Source organism: Lissotriton vulgaris, chromosome 5 (assembly GCF_964263255.1).
Source record: "Lissotriton vulgaris chromosome 5, aLisVul1.2, whole genome shotgun sequence".
Taxonomy (NCBI): domain Eukaryota; kingdom Metazoa; phylum Chordata; class Amphibia; order Caudata; family Salamandridae; genus Lissotriton; species Lissotriton vulgaris.
The window spans coordinates 1,965,125,392-1,965,144,168 of record NC_141693.1 but is presented as its reverse complement, the minus strand read 5'-3'; the positions used below and the strand labels follow the sequence as shown (position 1 = coordinate 1,965,144,168).

General features: G+C 47.4%; 1 protein-coding gene across 2 annotated transcripts in view; it reads left to right on the top strand.

Moving 5' to 3' along the window:
• Positions 1-18,777, top strand: part of MPIG6B (megakaryocyte and platelet inhibitory receptor G6b) — a 291,237-nt gene that overhangs the window by 66,205 nt on the left and 206,255 nt on the right. For both annotated transcript variants that reach the window (XM_086924660.1, XM_086924659.1), the window contains 2 exons: positions 2,753-3,079; positions 5,711-6,022. In XM_086924660.1, coding sequence (XP_086780786.1) covers positions 2,753-3,079; positions 5,711-6,022 — 639 coding nt within the window. The remainder of the gene's footprint in view (positions 1-2,752; positions 3,080-5,710; positions 6,023-18,777) is intronic.

Below are 18,777 nucleotides of genomic sequence, written 5' to 3'. Positions count from 1 at the left end.
TTCCCTTCATGCACAAAAATAATCATTCCTGCAACACAGGCACCCTTGCACCATGGCGCAAAGGTACCTTAGTTGGCGCATGGCAGCCCATTGAGCACCAGCACAGGGTAAAAGGACAGGAACGCCCCAGATCTAATAGATGCCGTGCATTCCTGCCCTTTTCTTTTGTCGTAGGGCAGCGCAGCAGGAAGGCCTTTGGTGCTGCCCTACGGCGAAACCTCTTGAATCAGGCCCTTACTATATATTCTGTGGCTTATTTACAAGCCCCTTGCGCTGCTGGTGTGTCACTTTTTCGACACACCTTTGGCGCAGTGTGATGCCCCATATTTAAAAGTCCACACAAAACCACGCTGAGTGGCTTTTCATGGCCTTGTAAATGAAGCCCCATTTCATGCATCACTTTGCATGAAAGGGGCGTGCCATGAGTGTTGCTGGCGGTGTTCCCAACTAACACCCATTGAATCTGAAACATTCCCAGATTTATGAGGCATAGTAAACCTGGGAATGCGTCAGAATCCTACACATCCCTAGGGGAGGCGTGAGGAGGCGCAACAAGAAGAAATACTTTTATTTCTTCCTGTTTTTGCCTCCTTCTATGTGAGCTGCAGAATGCAGCACACATAGGAAGATGAAAACACCATCAATGATTGTTTTTGTGCAGGAAGATACTGGCTGACTGACTGATTTGTCTTATAAAGCGCACGAATGCCGTGGCGTCTTGGCGCTGAGGTGAGAGGATGCCGAGGCCCATGCTGATTAATCTGCGAGCTTAAGGAAAAGACATGTCTTTATTTGTTTTCTAAAGAGAATCCTACTAGCCTGTAGTCTAATCAATGTGGGTAGGGAGTTCCACAGTTTGGCAACACAATAAGAGAAGCCCTTTCGCCCCCATCTGGCTCTTATCATCTTGGGGACCTGGATCCGTCTTGTATGCTGACCTAAGACAGCGTTGTGGCGAGTACCGTGGGAATAGCTGTTGCACGTCTGCAGCTCCCCCTCCATACAAAGCCTTGTGTACGAGACAGAGGGCCTTGAAATCCACTCGCTGCCGAACTGGGAGCCAATGGAGCAGTTTAAATCTGGCAGAGGTCGGATGATGTTTAAGGAGATCAAGTAGCACACGAGCTGCTGCATTCTGTAGGGACTGCAGTTTGGCAATCTGGCCTTTATCGGCTCCCGGGTAAAGGACATTGCCATAGTCGATTCTAGAGAGAACCAACGCCCCAACTACCGTTTTCCTAAGAGTTAATAAAAATGACCTGCAGGATTCTGTGCATGATTTTTAGCGTGAAGAAGCAAACAGAAGATACCTGATTAATTTGCTGAGCAAACTTTAGATTACTATCAAACATAAAACCAAGGTTCCTGGGCTTGGTTACTGCAACAGGACAGTTCCCAGCCTCAGTCGGCCACCATAATTGGCTCCATACCGAAGGCTTCTGCCCAAACTCAATAACCTCAGACTTTTCAGTATTGAGCTTTAGAAAGTTTATGTTCATCCATACCATGACATTGTTTAGACAGTTACGAAACCTGACAGCAGTGGTGTCCACATTTTGAGTTACTCTTAATCTTTTATTAGTCTTGCCAGAGGTGTAACATATATGTTAAACAGTGTTGGAGACAGTGCTGACCCCAGTGGGACACCACAAGGGAGACAGAAAATCGCTGACTTAAGGCCAGCCCAATATATCATTTGTTTTCTAGATGCCAAGAAAGATGTTAATAGGATTAGAGCCGTCTCTCTAATACCTGCTGCCTTCAGCCACCGCGCCAATACCTTGTGGTTCACAGTATCAAACGCGGCTGATAGGTCAAGCAGGATGAGGACGACTGTTCCCCTCCCCCTGCCTATCACTTTGCGGATCTCTTCAGTGGTCATGATGAGGGCTGACTCGATGGAATGTCGGGCTCTAAAACCACGTTGAGTGGCATCAAGAATATTATTGCCGTCTAGATAGTCAGTCAGTTCTAAATTAATGGCCTTTTCTAAAATTTTCGAAGGAATCGGAAAACAGGATATTGGGCAGTAATGGTTTTCTTCAGAATAGGCCTGATACAAGCCTTTTCCCATGGGTGTGGATATATCCCGGAGCTGATAACCTCGTTTAGGAGGGGAGGCAGGTGAACACTGCTTTCCTCGGGGACCAGGTGCAGTTTATGAAGAGGGCAGGGATCCAGGGGTGAACCGGACTTAGTCTGTGATAGCATATCTGTGACTCGCTCTATATCTAATAGAGGGAATCGTACCAGACTGCAATACGTTAGAGTTTCCTCTGATGGAACCCCCCTTTCCCCTGTGGAGACAGACCCTGTCTTATGGAGTTCATTATAAACTGTCTGAACTTTATTCTGGAAGAAGGAGGCAATCTTATCCACAAAGTTTTGGTCTGGTGAAAATTGACTGTCTTGCGGGCGATTTGACAGAGCTGTCACCGTTTTAAAGAGCTCCTTCAAGGAATTTTTGGAACACCTAATTGCACAAAAACAATCATCCTCACAATGCAGGCCCGCGTGCACCATGGTGCAAAGGGGCCTGCGTTGGTGCATGGCATCCAAATGTGTGCCAGCGCAGGGGAAAGAAACCACATTGATGCGATATGTAAATATGGCGGAGCTTGGCGCAGCAAAATGGCTTGAGGCACAGCAGTGCGTCATTTGGTGTAACCAGGCTGGGCCGAAAATGTATTTAACGTGAGGTCCCCCACAATGCAGGGCCCTCATCTGACATGGTCATGCATTTCTCTTTCAGAGTCTGGGGTGAATGCGAGTGACTACGGTGAAGACCATGAAGTGACGATCCCCTGCTACCTGGACAGCAAGGACCCGGTGCGAGAGTGGAGATGGGCGCCCCGCTACCCCCGCTGTGTCACTACCGGGTCCAAGGAGGTGGTCATTTACAGTCCATCTGTCCACCCATCATGGGTGGACGGCACAGACCCCTTCCTTGGCCGCCTCGTGATCCCACAGAACAAACGAGAATTAACGCTGCTGAACCCGAGAGTGAATGATTCTGGAACTTTCACGTGCGTCAGCGAAGACAACAAGCCCAGCAGCGTCCACCTGTCTTTCAGTCCTTGTAAGGACTTCACTGGGAAGGAATGTGAAAAGAGACTGTGTCCCAAAGAAAGAGAGAGGCATCTGTGTATGGGAGAGAGGAGATTGGGGGAGAGAGAGAGATTGGGGGGGGGGGGAGAGAGAGAGAGAGAGAGAGAGAGATTGGGGGGGAGAGAGAGAGAGAGAGAGAGAGAGAGATTGAGGGGAAAGAGAGAGATTGGGGGGAGAGAGAGAGAGAGATTGAGGGGAAAGAGAGAGAGAGAGAGAGAGAGAGAGAGAGAGAGAGAGAGAGAGAGAGAGAGAGAGACACACATTTGGTCTGTGTGTGTCAGAGGAGATATGGAGGGAGGGAGAGGGAGAGGGTGAGGGGGAGGGAGAGGGAGAGATGTGAATGTCAGAGGAGCAGACGGGGGACAGGGCCACAACAAAACAAATGTAAATGAAAGTATGCAAGGAGAGATAGATAAGATAGATCGACAGACAGGCCGGCAGGCAGGCAGGCAGGCAGGCAGGCAGGCAGGCAGGCAGGCAGGCAGGCAGACAGACAGACAGACAGACAGACAGACAGACAGACAGATAGATAGATAGATAGATAGATAGATAGATAGATAGATAGATAGATAGATAGATAGATAGATAGATAGATAGATAGATAGATAGATAGATAGATAGATAGATAGATAGATAGATAGATAGATAGATAGATAGATAGATAGATAGATAGTTAGTTAGTTAGTGCCGGAGACGAGAGATGGAGGCCTTCTTTGGGAGACAGCAGTGTAAGAGTCTCTGACAGGAGAGACCGCTGCTTATGTGACAATTTGTAAGAGAGGGATTAAGTGCAATAAAAGAGAGAGAGAGAGAGAAAGATAGAGTGTTGTAGAAGAGACAGAGTGAAAATAGAGCTGTGTTTGTGAGACTAACAGAGGAAGACATGCAGGGCTCGGAGACTGAGACAGATATTTGAGTATGTGAGTGTGTGTGAAAAGAGTGGGACCCAAAGTTAGAGGCAGCCGCATATGAGGGAGTGTCCCACAGGAAACATTTACTGACCCACTGTAACAGGTAACTTTGTATGTGAACGTCTGTGAGTGGAGAGCTACAGAGGCTCACCCTCGAGAGACAGAAAAGTATGTGAGGGCCTGTGAGTGGAGAGCTACAGTGGCCGACGACACCCAGCTGATCCTCTCCCTCACCAGAGACCCCGACACCGCCAGAACCAGCCTCCACGAAGGAATAAAAGACGTCGCCGAGTGGATGAAGAACAGCCGCTTGAAACTGAACTCAGACAAGACGGAAGCCCTCATCCTTGGATCATCATCCTCCGCTTGGGACGACTCCTGGTGGCCACCAGCCCTGGGCACCGCCCCCAAGCTGACAGACCACGCACGCAACCTGGGCTTCATCCTGGACTCCTCACTCTCGATGACCAGACAATTCAACGCCGTCTCCTCTTCTTGCTTTCACACCCTCCGCATGCTCCGCAAGATCTTCCGATGGATCCTGATCGAAACCAGGAAGACGGTCACCCAGGCCCTCGTCACCAGCCGGCTGGACTACGGAAACACCCTCTACGTCGGAACCACAGCCAAGCTACAGAAAAGACTACAACGCATCCAGAAGGCCTCCGCTCGACTCATCCTGGACATCCCTCGACGCAGCCACATCTCCAGCCATCTGAGGAACCTGCACTGGCTCCCCATCAACAAGAGGATCACTTTCAGGCTCCTCACCCACGCACCCAAGTCTCTTCACAACCTGGGCCCCAAGTACCTCAACGACCACCTGACCTTCCACACACCCACCCGCCAGCTACGGTCCGCCAGCCTCGCCCTCGGCGCCGTACCACGCATCCGAAGGCAGATCCTTCTCCTACCTGGCGGCCAAGACATGGAACTCCCTCCCCATCCACCTTCCGCTGACCTAGGACCACCTCGTATTCAGGAGACAACTCAAGACCTGGCTGTTCGAGCAGTAGCGGCCCCCTTCCCCCAAGCCCCTTGAGACCCTTCCAGGTGAGTAGCGCGTTATACAAGTGCTTTGATTGATTGATTGAACCTTAAAAGACAGCTGAGCATATGAAAGTTTGTGAGTAGAGAGTTAAAGGCCCACCTTGAGAGACAGCTGGGTAATTAAGAGTCTGTGAGAGGTGATATGCAGGGTCCGTGAAGAGAGACCTGTATATTCGACGGCCTGTGAGCGGTGTTATGGAGCCCTCCCCTCAGAGAGAGTTGTGTATGTGAGAATCTGTTAGAGGAGATGGGTAACTCTCCATGGTGAGTGAAAGCTATGAATGTGAGAGAGTGTGAGAGAAATGGAGCGCAACATAGACATGTGAAGGTTTGTGAGAGCCTAGAAGGATGCTTCGAAACACGCAGCACTGTGTGAAGGTGTCTATGGAGACAGACAAGGTCCTAAGAGCGTCAGCCCCACCGAGAGTGAATGAAGAGTAGAGAGACACACAGAGACAGCTGTGCATGTGAGACTGTGAAAGATGATAGAGCCGCATTGTAAGTGAGGGCTGTGTCCGCCAAGGGCTGTGAAGAGACAGAGGAGGGGCCAGAAAGAGACAGCTGCATCTGTGACAGGAGAGGTGGGAATATACAATGCAATGCAAAGTGAGAGGGCAGCACTGACTTCTTTTCTGCCACAGATTGTAACCCTGGACACACCCGAGGCTCCGATAGACTTGGACAACAGATGAAACTCTCGTGCTGCGAGAGCCAAGACCCCGTCACATGGCTGCTGGACGGGCAGGCGGTCCGGAACTCCTCGGGACTTCGATTCTTTAGAAATGGAGCAGTAACCATCTCGAAGCTGGGACCGGAGCACCGAGGCCTCTGGCGCTGCCTGGATGAGGAAGGAGATGTGTTGGTCGAGCTCTGTCTGGAGGTGTGGAAGGAACAATACGTCCATGTGGCAGCACAGACAACCTCCGCGGCTCCAGGGGGACACGGCACCAAGGGTGAGTCTGGAGCTTAGAGCCTGATATTTTATTCATGGACTGATTTTTCTGTTGCACTTAGGGTTTAATCTGTTTATTGGTTTTAGGAGGTGGGCCCTTTGTGGAAGTGTGTTATTTGTCATGCAGCAAGAGGTTTGGCGCAGTGTACAGATTTATTTGTATGTGGTATTGCTCAGGGGCGTAACACAGGCCCCCGCATCCCCCATGGTACTGGGTAGCCCACGTGCCCCCAGTCTGCACTGACCTCCCGGCCGCTGAAGGCAAGCGGACACCTAGCTGCTGAGCGGCACTCACAGGGGGAGTTTGCCCAGGTGTGGTAAATATATTTTACCGTATACGAGTTTGCCATATAATTTCAGTCAGGTGCAAAGAATAGCTCAATCAAATGAGAGGCAGAGTCCGTGGTGTCTGAGTCATAAGGGCTTTAATCAAAATGGCTCGAGCCATGGAAATCAATTCCATCAATACAAGGGTTCGGGGGTATGCAATGATGGCAGAAAGATGTCAACGATTTATTAACAGTACATGACATATATAGTAAAATGACACAATGGCAATGGATACAGTAGCCGTGACAAGTGAAATGTATATGATAAGAACACATGTGCGTAGCAAAAAAGGCGTGTACAAGGGTGTGTACAGAGGCGTGTACTGGGAACATCATAGAAAAGTGTCATATGTGGGTGGGTGCGTAGAGGATTCTGCAAAGTCAGCAGGAAATGCGGATGCGCGCGCAACTAGCATGACGTGACATAGACGTGTAACTGGGGAGAACTTTAACACTAATAAAGGAGACAGAAGTCTGGGATGTCAGTACGACCTGGACCTATAACATATCTGGTATCTTATGTTTGGAGGATGTTTTATCTGGAGTAAAAGGTCTCTCGGGCAGAGGCTATACTACACTGAATGCTAGTGCGTGCCTAGGTGTCTATGTGTCTACGTGCGGGGCCATGGGCCTACTATGGCAACGGGAACTGTAAATTACTTGCACGGAGACAGGAAGACTTGCTCTTTGCTCTGCAGCCGGAGATATGTTTACCTAAATCACCAGACGGGAATGTGTTTTCGAGAAGGCTGAACAGATAACTTGAAGGCAAAATACGGTTTTGGCAGGCAGGCCAGGCCGAGCCAGGCACCGCTTCGCTTGGCAGGAAGTAAGGCAGAGGTCAGGGATGCATCTCCATGCTGCAGCTTTCAGAGGCAGAGGCAGAAGTGGCTCGAAGGCAGAAATCAGGGCCTAGCTCGGCAGAGCCAGGAAAAACATGAAAGTGCACCATGTAAAGACGGTGACACGGCATACTTAGGAACTGAATTACCGATCCATTCATGGTGGATCTGATAGAGGACATGTTAACGTTGGACGCAAATGTATTTGCGTCTTCAGATTCGGTTGTGGAGGGAAATTACATGTACTTTAAACTCGTACATGGAGCCGTTGGGGTACACGATAGGGGACATACTCGACCATAAAAATTTCAATTACCTCATTCCCTCCTTGTCCCCTACGGACCCTTCAGGATATATCTATTTTCATGAGACCATCAATCTGTTCATATAACATCATCTGTTCTTCTTTCTTTATTCGGGAATGGGAACGTGAACTTGGATGGGGAACACAAGCTGTGGCGCACAAGCCGCAAATCGCTGGCCCACATTGCAGACATAGACAACAACTGAATACTATAGCCAATATTATTCCTAGGAATGACAGTAGCTTCCATCCCCAGGCTGTTATTACACTCCAGAGCCAACCGGACCAGGTCCAGGAGCCTGGATTCTGATGTATCAGATGGGCAATTTCGTGAAGTCTGGTAATGGCCTTATAGACTGATGGCGCGTTATTAGGAATAAACACGCAACAACTGGATCCGATGACTCTACAAGCTCCGCCCCTATCGGCCAAGATGACGTCAAGGACAAGGCGGTTCTGAAGAACAACAAGTCTCATAGCAGACTGCTCCTCTGTTAAGGTGCCTAAAGCAGAAGTAGTCTCATTCACTACTGCTTCGAGTATTCTGGTTAATTTGCGTATCAGTTTACTGTTGGAGACAGTGCCTAGATAGGGAAAGAATCCTTTATTGAAATCTGTATATTGTTCCCATGTAGTTTCAGTCTGATCGACTATTGGGAGACCTCTCTTATGCCTAACGAGATCGAGGCGGGAATTCCTGTGATAGTCAGAGGGGGCTAGGAAAACTGGTGGCAATAGGAATGCAATGAAACAAGTACCATCCCAATCTAGAGGTAAGCGGACATAAGCAGTCTGACCACAAATGAAATAGGAATGTCGGGAAGCTCTGAATGTAGACTTGCCTTTATCACTGAATTCGACCACAGTAGTACAGTCACTGTGACCTAGATGTACTGAACCATTCTTTCTGACACATAATACACCTTTTGCTGGTAAAACTGATATGGATGGCAAGTCTGGACTAGTCTCGGACTGAACATTTAGAATCATGAGGTTAAGTGTAAAATTGCCTAATCCATATACTTCATTTTCTAGATCGGTCCCTGTCATTTGTGGAAGACCTTCTTCGTTTGGGAAACATGCTTTGTTCATGACTGTGTTCAGATTTCCCCATATCCAATTGCCTTGGCAAACTCGGGATTCAGTGTCTAAAGAGGATATTAAACTAAACCATGCACCACAGGAACCATTATGTGTAAACGGGTAAGGAAAGAGGGGCAGAGCTCCCTTATAGTTCTGATAGGGAGGGAGTCGGCCACATATCCAACAATTAGTAGCATTGTTGATCTGGTGAGAATGGTGTAACATACGGATGAATGTATTGTTGCGCAGCGCAAGTCGATAGGACAATTCATGTGGAGGCAGGGCACTGAACGTGTGCTCTGCAGTGTCATTAGAAGAATGTGCAATAGGAAAATACATATATAACATCCAACTCAGAACAATAATCGTAAGACTCAGAAAAAACATAATAATTAATGTACATATGCATCTGCTTCGGAGACTTTTACAATATTTCTGTTTCTTGGTCTCCTGTCTATCTCTCTCTCTATTGGGGTCTAACTTATACATGTCAAGAAACTGTTTAAACAATTAAACTGTCTGACTTACTAGACCTCAATTTCATTCGATACTCCTGCTGAGGAGTTTTCTCTAACAGGGGGAGTTTGGTATCAGTCTCTGGAATGCGAGAGTCCTGGGAATCAGTTTTTGGCGGAAGTCCATAAAATCGCTTAACGTGGCTGGAATGGACCCAGCCTTTCCTCCCCTCTAGCTTCACTGCAGTCCTTGTTGTTAACAAAACGATCTTCGGCTCCTTCCAGCGGGGCTCCAGAGGGCTTGACCGATCGAAATTCCGGACTACGACGACATCTCCTGGAACCAGCTCATGCGGTTTCACCTCAGTGTTGTCTGGGAAGGCTGCCGCAACCTGTGAACGACATGATAGTAGTGCAGACATCAAGGAAGCAAGGTAATCTGTCAGCATTGTACTGTCGACATCAGTTATTCTACGTGGCATAGGCGTCCCCCACATATTAGGAGGTCTACCGAAGACCACCTCATACGGGGATAGCCCTGTCCTAGAATGGGCTACCATTCGCATATAAAAAAGGGCAACTGGTAAAGCTACTATCCAATCTACTCCTTTCTCTTTACACACTTTGGCAAGACGAGTTTTCAGAGTCTGATTGTGTCTCTCCACGAGGCCTGCTGCCTCGGGATGTCGGACACAGTGAAACTTCCATTGATAACCTAATAGAAGTGAAACCTGCTTCATGAGTTCGGACGAGAATGGCTGACCGTTATCTGAGTACACGACACGGGGCAAACCGTACCGTGGGAAGAACTCACGAACCAACTGCTTGGCAGTGGTCGGGGCAGTGTAATCTGGGACGGGATATGCTTCTGTCCATCTGGATAGGGCACATACAACTACGAGGACATATTTGAATCCTCGGCATCTTTCCATCTGGATATAATCCATCTGGAGGGCTTCAAAAGGATGATCGGGAGGATGAAATCCACCTTGTTCCACGGGAATGCCTTTGCCTGGATTGAACTGACAACAGATCATGCAGGTACGCACTTTCTGTTTTGCTGCTGCTCGTAAATGCTTGTTGAACCAGAGATTCTGGATGCTGTCTAACATGGCTTTTTCTCCTAAATGTGCTGGACTGTGTGCTGTGTTGATGATAACCTGAACCATAGAGTCGGGGAGGAACCATGTGGTCTTTCCCCTCGTCATCCATCCCTGTTCTGCTTGACCGATCGAAATTCCGGACTACGACGACATCTCCTGGAACCAGCTCATGCGGTTTCACCTCGGTGTTGTCTGGGAAGGCTGCCGCAACCTGTGAACGACATGATAGTAGTGCAGACATCAAGGAAGCAAGGTAATCTGTCAGCATTGTACTGTCGACATCAGTTATTCTACGTGGCATAGGCGTCCCCCACATATTAGGAGGTCTACCGAAGACCACCTCATACGGGGATAGCCCTGTCCTAGAATGGGCTACCATTCGCATATAAAAAAGGGCAACTGGTAAAGCTACTATCCAATCTACTCCTTTCTCTTTACACACTTTGGCAAGACGAGTTTTCAGAGTCTGATTGTGTCTCTCCACGAGGCCTGCTGCCTCGGGATGTCGGACACAGTGAAACTTCCATTGATAACCTAATAGAAGTGAAACCTGCTTCATGAGTTCGGATGAGAATGGCTGACCGTTATCTGAGTACACGACACGGGGCAAACCGTACCGTGGGAAGAACTCACGAACCAACTGCTTGACAGTGGTCGGGGCAGTGTAATCTGGAACGGGATATGCTTCTGTCCATCTGGATAGGGCACATACAACTACCAGGACATATTTGAATCCTCGGCATCTTTCCATCTGGATATAATCCATCTGGAGGGCTTCAAAAGGATGATCGGGAGGATGAAATCCACCTTGTTCCACGGGAATGCCTTTGCCTGGATTGAACTGACAACAGATCATGCAGGTACGCACTTTCTGTTTTGCTGCTGCTCGTAAATGTTTGTTGAACCAGAGATTCTGGATGCTGTCTAACATGGCTTTTTCTCCTAAATGTGCTGGACTGTGTGCTGTGTTGATGATAACCTGAACCATAGAGTCGGGGAGGAACCATGTAGTCTTTCCCCTCGTCATCCATCCCTGTTCTGTCTGGACCCCTCCTTGTTCAGTCCATTTCTTTATTTCATCTGGAGTAGCATGTGTCTGTATGTCGATGACATCTTGTGTAGGATCTCTGACTGTCATGCAATGTGTCAGTGAGGTTACGTCAGTCTTTGTCATATCAGTCGTTTGAGTATGAGTCAGTGCTGTATGTTTAGCCGTTCGGTCTGCAAAATCGTTGCCCTGGGAAAAAGTGTCTGTGACTTTTGTATGTGCTTTACACTTCATGATAGCTATAGCTGTAGGCAAATGTATTGATTCCAACAGAGCTTGAATGAGGGGGCCATGCTGGATCTTGGCTCCGTGAGATGTCAAGAAACCTCTTTCTTGCCAAAGTACACCGAAGTCGTGTACGACTCCGAATGCATAACGTGAATCTGTGTATATGTTTACTTTACGGTTCTTGGCTCGTATACAGGCTTGGGTCAGAGCAATGAGCTCTGCTGCTTGAGCTGACAGGGTGTCAATGCGATGTGTTTCTATGACTTCAGGTTCAGTAGTCACTGCATATGCGGCCACTAACTCTCCTGTACTCGTTCTCATACATGAACCATCCGCATAAAGTGTCAGGTCTGGATTGGATAAAGCAACATCTGTCAAGTCTTGTCTGGGCTTCGTAATTGTGTTAACGACATCCACGCAATCATGTGGAGTAGGATCTGTTGTGCTCGATGGTAAAAGTGTAGCAGGATTTAGTGTATTGCAGCGTCTGATTTCTATGTGTGGTTGGAATAATGTCAATTCATAACCTGTCAGTCGTGCTATAGTCAAGTGTTGGGTCTGTGTTCTGTTTAGGAGAACTTCCACTGAGTGTGGTACCTGTACTGTCATTTGGTGTCCTAATACAATGGAGTCGCTTTGTCTGATTGCTAGAGCTGTTGCTGCAACTGATTTTAAGCACGCAGGCAAGGCCTGGGCTACTGGATCCAATGTACTCGAAAAATAAGCACACGGTCTGTGTTTGTCTGCTTGAACCTGAGTGAGAACTGATAACGCTGTGCCATCACGTTCTATGACAAAAAGTGTAAAAGGTTTGCTGTAACATGGTGTTGCTAAAACGGGTGCTTGACATAAGGCTTTCTTTAATTCATCAAAGGCTTGTGTATGTTCCTGGGTCCATGGGAGAACAGATGAAGACGCTGCCTCCTGTGTTGTCAGCTGTATAAGTGGTTTGGCTAGAAATGCATATTGTGGAATCCATTGTCTGCAATAAGAAGTGAGTCCAATAAAGGCTCGTACTTCTTTCTGTGTCTTGGGTTGCGGAAGATGTGCAATTAACTGAATTCGATCAGGTGTCAACTGTCTACCCCACTTGGACAGCAAGTGCCCAAGGTACACCACTTGCTGGGCACAGAATTGTAGCTTCGAAGGAGACACCTTGTGTCCCTTGTCTGCCAGGAAATACAAAACTGTCAGTGATGCTTGTTCACATTCTGGTTCACTACGGGCGGTGATCAATAGATCATCGACGTATTGGAGTAGGGCAGTGTTGGCAGGCATATGAATACTGTCAAGTTGTCGTTTCAGTGCTTGGCTGTAGATGCTGGGGCTTTCTGTGAATCCTTGAGGGGCGCGTGCAAATTTGAAGCTACGGCCATTTAAACAGAATCCGAAAAGGTATTGGCTCTCCGGATCGATGGGGACACTAAAGAAGGCGTTCTTGAGATCGATTACAGTAAAGAACGTCGCCTCTGAATCAATAGCAGTCAATAGTGACGAAATGTCTGGGACCACTGGATACTGTGGTACAATGCATTTATTTAACTCTCGTAAATCGATCACTAATCGATAAACTGGGGGTGCATTTGGATCAGTGCGTTTAAGAATCGGAATGATAGGGGAATTACAAACATTTGAGTTGGTTTCTACAACCACTCCTTGTGCAATGAGCTCGTCAATGATTTTCAGTAAAGCCACTACAGCATCAGGTGGTAACTTGTATTGTCGGATTTGGGGTAGTACAACTCCTGGCTTGAGTGTGACACGGTATGGTGTAATGTGCATACAACCTACATCAGTGGGGCCTTGTGCCCATAAATGTGCAGGAACATTCTGTAACCTAGGATCAAAGTCTCTCAATACATAGTGTCCCTTAAAATCACGAAGGAACAGCCTTACTCCTTCCGGAGAACAACAAATTACAGCTCCTAGAGCTTTCAGTGTCTTTATACCAAGCAAGTTTTCTGGACATGATTTCGTGAGCAATAAATCTGTGGTACGGGATAATGGACCAACTGCAAGGGGAACTGGTTTCGATACTTCATTAACAATAGGCTTTCCTGAAAATCCAAGGGAGACATTCTGTGAGCCTGAGAGGGGTGCCCCTGGAACCTCGTCATGACTGATGGTAGTTCTGCTTGCCCCTGTGTCAATCAAAAATTTTCTATCCTTTCCTAATACCTGACTATGTATATAAGGACCCTCTTGATCTACAGGAACTTCAATAAGAGGCAAGCCAACCTCCCTCTCTAGGCTGTTTCATGTGTACTGCTGATAATCGGGGTAATCGGATTGTGCATACTGGTACATCTGCTGTGTAACATGTTGTGTTGCGGCAATGGGCTGGGGCTGTGGTAACGCTACGGTCTGTTGTGGAACTTGCATAGGCTGTACATTCTGCGGAGTATGATGTTGGACCTGGTCCTGTCTAGGGGGACGCGGTCTCTCCTTAGTTTTACCTGTAGCTATATTGTGTTTCAAGACTGCACAATCGTTTACATAGTGACCTGGCTGTTTACAATAGTTACATGTCCCTTTAACAGGAGCTGCTGAATTATTGGACTGTGTCGTACCCCTTTTATGACCATCAGCTGGAACTGACTGAGCAACTAACACTTTCATTTTCGTGTCTTTCATACGTCTCTGTTCGTGATCATGTTCTTCCCTGATTCTGTTCTGGTGGTACTGTAACATTTGTAACATTTGGGAAGGCGTATTCGCTTGCCATGTGCTTTCGACTTTCAATACACGGTTCTTAACCTGGGGTAAGGAATTCTCGACTAATTTGGTCACAAAAAGATGTGGGTATGACTCGCTGCTTGTTTTCAGGCCACTATTTATAATAAAACATTTCTCGAATCTGGAATAAAAATCACTAGTATCTTCGTCGTGTTTCTGTTTGCAGGCTGAGATTGCATCCCAGTCCTCCTTTTTAGTTGTCAATAATCTTGGCAAAACCTGTACTAATAATCCTGGTAATGCTTTAGTTTTCTCCCCAAGACCTAAACCTGGGGTTCGAGTCGTTTCTTCGTTTTCTAATTCAGCCCAATTAATCTTTTTATCTCCCACCTCCCATTCTTTTTCTTTGAGTTTCTCGTAAATACCTGCAGGCAATAACACTTTTAATATTTTCATAATGTCGGGATATGTGTAATCTCCCATGAGTAACATGTCTTTTATTTCGCGGTGGAACCCTGCTGGATCTTTATCATGACTCTGCACTATTTTCTTCATTTCCAATAATTCCATCTTAGTTATGGGCGTGTATACAAATACGCGTTCAAGTGTATCATCTGGTTTCCGGATTGGATGCACTTCTCGTAAAGGGTTCTGTTTATCTAGGTGATATGGTTGTCTTACTGGGGGTGGAACGGAAACAAGATGTGGAGTCAGGAAAGTTCTGTATTTGTGACGTTGTTCTAAAATGATGTCGATTAAATCGGTACCTAGACCTCTCCATCTTCTCAGGAGTAAGTCCTGCAATAGATTATATAACGGACCTGGATCAGATTGTTGGTTTTCATACTGTACAATAAGATGTTGGGTCATGTATATACCAGCTAGTCGCTGTTCTTCTGGAGTAAGACTTAAAAATGTTTGCACTACTAAATCATCTTTATATATACTGTCATCCCCGGCCCATTGGACTGCGGACCAGGCTAGTTCCTGATCACGTAAGGTAGTGAGTTCATGATAACCTACTCTTTCTTTCAGGATTCTATCAGTAACTTGGAAAATATGTTCAAGGGAACATCGCTCTGGTATCGGGGAAAGGTATCGGTTCTTGTTTCCTAAACGGATGGGCCTATCAAAGGGTCTATCAAGAGGATACTGTCTAGGGAGTTTTTCTCTACCTACGTATGCCATCAGGTCTTGAGTCTCTGCGGAATTCTCTGGTTCTTCCTCCTCAGAGGTATCTTTATCGTCTGACTCAAGAGGCCTTTCAGCCTCCCGTCGGGCATGTATTGCTACTATTTCTTTACAGATTTTTCTGGTCATGGCATCTATACAGTTCTGTTTATCATGTTTACAATCTGCAATATTCTGACTCCAATTTGACAATCCCTCCATTTCTTCTTGTGGAAAGCCTGGCTGGTCTTGTTCCCTAATCAAACAATTAATCAAAAATCGTAATATTAAAGCTTGTGTCTCAACTTTCTGATGTGCCATGGCTTCACGAACACAACCTGGCCTCTCTCCTGTTCTAATAAAATGATATATGTTGTCTAGATGTTCTGGCATTTCTGGTAATAACATCAAATAATCTGTAACACGGCGTAAACGTAATGAGGCTAACATCATGGGTCCTGTCTTGCCAGGCACTGTATCATATCTACAATCTGTAAGTAACTGTTTACGTTTTTCGGCTGGGCTTGCTTTAGGTGTACGCTGCATTGCTAATTCTCTCATTGTCACTCGGTGTAATTGTGGCGGGGTGTGATAGGGACCTCCTGTAGCACCGCTTGAGGCATGAGCATGACTGGACGTCATTGGGTGTGGGAAAGGTACATTTATCAGGGACGACTGACTCTGAGTCGCATTTGAACCAAAAGGGTTGTGAGGACCAAGAATAGGGGGGCCAGTAGGGGAAGTGACAACAGGTGCGGGAAAATGCTGACGTGGAGGGGTCGTGGCTTGGGCTTGATCAGCAGGAATAGGTGGTGGCAGATTGTTGTTAGCAGGTTGTACAGGTACATTGGTATATGCGGGAGCTACATCATCCAAATAGGAAGAAAGGAAAATGTCTGCTGCGGTCTTTTTATGACGTAATTTAGTCGGAACCAATGGAGGTGGTAGATCGTTCGGTATTTCCGGGGTCGCCTTGGGCAGGCCCTCGGCCAGAACTGGATACAGTCCTGTTATAAGGGCATTACTCTGTCTGTCGTGTTGTTCCATTCTGACTCGCTGTCCTTCTTCTAGTAGTTCTTTTTCTCTAGCTTTTTCGGAATCTTCTCTACTCTTCTCTACTTTTCTGAGTGCTTTCTCTGTCCGTCTATGTGATTCTTTACGCCATAATTCTATGGCATCTTTCTGTGATTGTCTGGCTTTCTTTTTCCATAATGCTTCTTCTACTCTCATGATGCATGAGGCATCCCATCTCCCTGTAACGGGCCATCTCTGATTCTCTTCCAAGTCTTTTGTACAATCCACCCATAAGTCTAAGTACAGTATGGCATCTAAGCCATGCTTCTGGTACATAAAATGTCCAGGAGTGTCCCTAGGTGGGATGGGAACTGCTTCTTCAAGTATCCCTTTCCTAGCTCCTATCTGTCGTAATTTTGAAAACAAAGGCATCGCTACCTCGATCTAGACGCAACCACGATAAACACAGTAAGAAATACAAACAATCACTCATACCACGACATTAAACACCTTGAAACATTTCGAACGAATACTGACTTAACAAAAATTACTGGATCACTGAATGACTGAATTACTAGATGCACTGCTAAACAGTACAGATACACTGCTAAAACAGTGCAGACCGGATCTGTGTACCCCAAACCCGTCTTGACCGGATACAAATTAATGCACCCGTCTTGATGCGTCCCCAGCAACGGTACTCACCGGGAAGCACGGAACAGAAGGCCTCGGAAACTCGACTGGACTGGACCGCTACGACTTCACTGCTGCTGCGCACTACGCATGCGCCTCGACGCTTCGGACAGGTGGGCCTCTCGACACCTCGGACACTGCTCTCTCGGCTGGGCTCTGGTCGGGATCCTCCGCACTCCTCACCGCCTCGTCTGGATGTCGACCGCAGTCTCCGTCACCTCCGTAGGCCTGAGGGAGATACAGGAAAACCTGCAGATGCGCATGGGGTCCGTCACGGCTGTGGTAGGGGGCAAGGCCTGCGACGCATCGCCGGCGAGTGGGGTGGGCGAGGGGTCCCTATTCGGGCGCCAAATTATGTGGTAAATATATTTCACCGTATACGAGTTTGCCATATAATTTCAGACAGGTACAAAGAATAGCTCAATCAAATGAGAGGCAGAGTCCGTGGTGTCTGAGTCATAAGGGCTTTAATCAAAATGGCTCGAGCCATGGAAATCAATTCCATCAATACAAGGGTTCGGGGGTATGCAATGATGGCAGAAAGATGTCAACGATTTATTAACAGTACATGACATATATAGTAAAATGACACAATGGCAATGGATACAGTAGGCGTGACAAGTGAAATGTATATGATAAGAACACATGTGCGTAGCAAAAAAGGCGTGTACAAGGGTGTGTACAGAGGCGTGTACTGGGAACGTCATAGAAAAGTGTCATATGTGGGTGGGTGCGTAGAGGATTCTGCAAAGTCAGCAGGAAGTGCGGATGCGCGCGCAACTAGCATGACGTGACATAGACGTGTAACTGGGGAGAACTTTAACACTAATAAAGGAGACAGAAGTCTGGGATGTCAGTACGACCTGGACCTATAACATATCTGGTGTCTTATGTTTGGAGGATGTTTTATCTGGAGTAAAAGGTCTCTCGGGCAGAGGCTATACTACACTGAATGCTAGTGCGTGCCTAGGTGTCTATGTGTCTACGTGCGGGGCCATGGGCCTACTATGGCAACGGGAACTGTAAATTACTTGCACGGAGACAGGAAGACTTGCTCTTTGCTCTGCAGCCGGGGATATGTTTACCTAAATCACCAGACGGGAATGTGTTTTCGAGAAGGCTGAACAGATAACTTGAAGGCAAAATACGGTTTTGGCAGGCAGGCCAGGCCGAGCCAGGCACCGCTTCGCTTGGCAGGAAGTAAGGCAGAGGTCAGGGATGCATCTCCATGCTGCAGCTTTCAGAGGCAGAGTGGCTCGAAGGCAGAAATCAGGGCCTAGCTCGGCAGAGCCAGGAAAAACATGAAAGTGCACCATGTAAAGACGGTGGCACGGCATACTTAGGAACTGAATTACCGATCCATTCATGGTGGATCTGATAGAGGACATGTTAACGTTGGACGCAAATGTATTTGCGTCTTCAGATTCGGTTGTGGAGGGAAATTACATGCACTTTAAACTCGTACATGGAGCCGTTGGGGTACACGATAGGGGACATACTCGACCATAAAAATTTCAATTACCTCACAGGAGCAGAAATCTCAGGCGGGCTGCACTCATGGCCACCGGGAATCAGCAGGATGTAGGTAAAGATGCCTACCTTGGTGGGGGGGCCCTGGGGTACGATAGCCACACCCAGTGCTGTGGCGATCAGAGGCTGTAAGGTACAGAAGGGTACCCTCTGCAGGAGCACAGTAAGGGTGCTAAAGCTAAATATACCCAGGGAGGTCCTCGTGTTGGACCCTGGAGGAGCGACGTCGCCCCGTTAGTCCTACAGGCGGTTGTGGACCGGGGTTGCCTGCAACGCTCCGC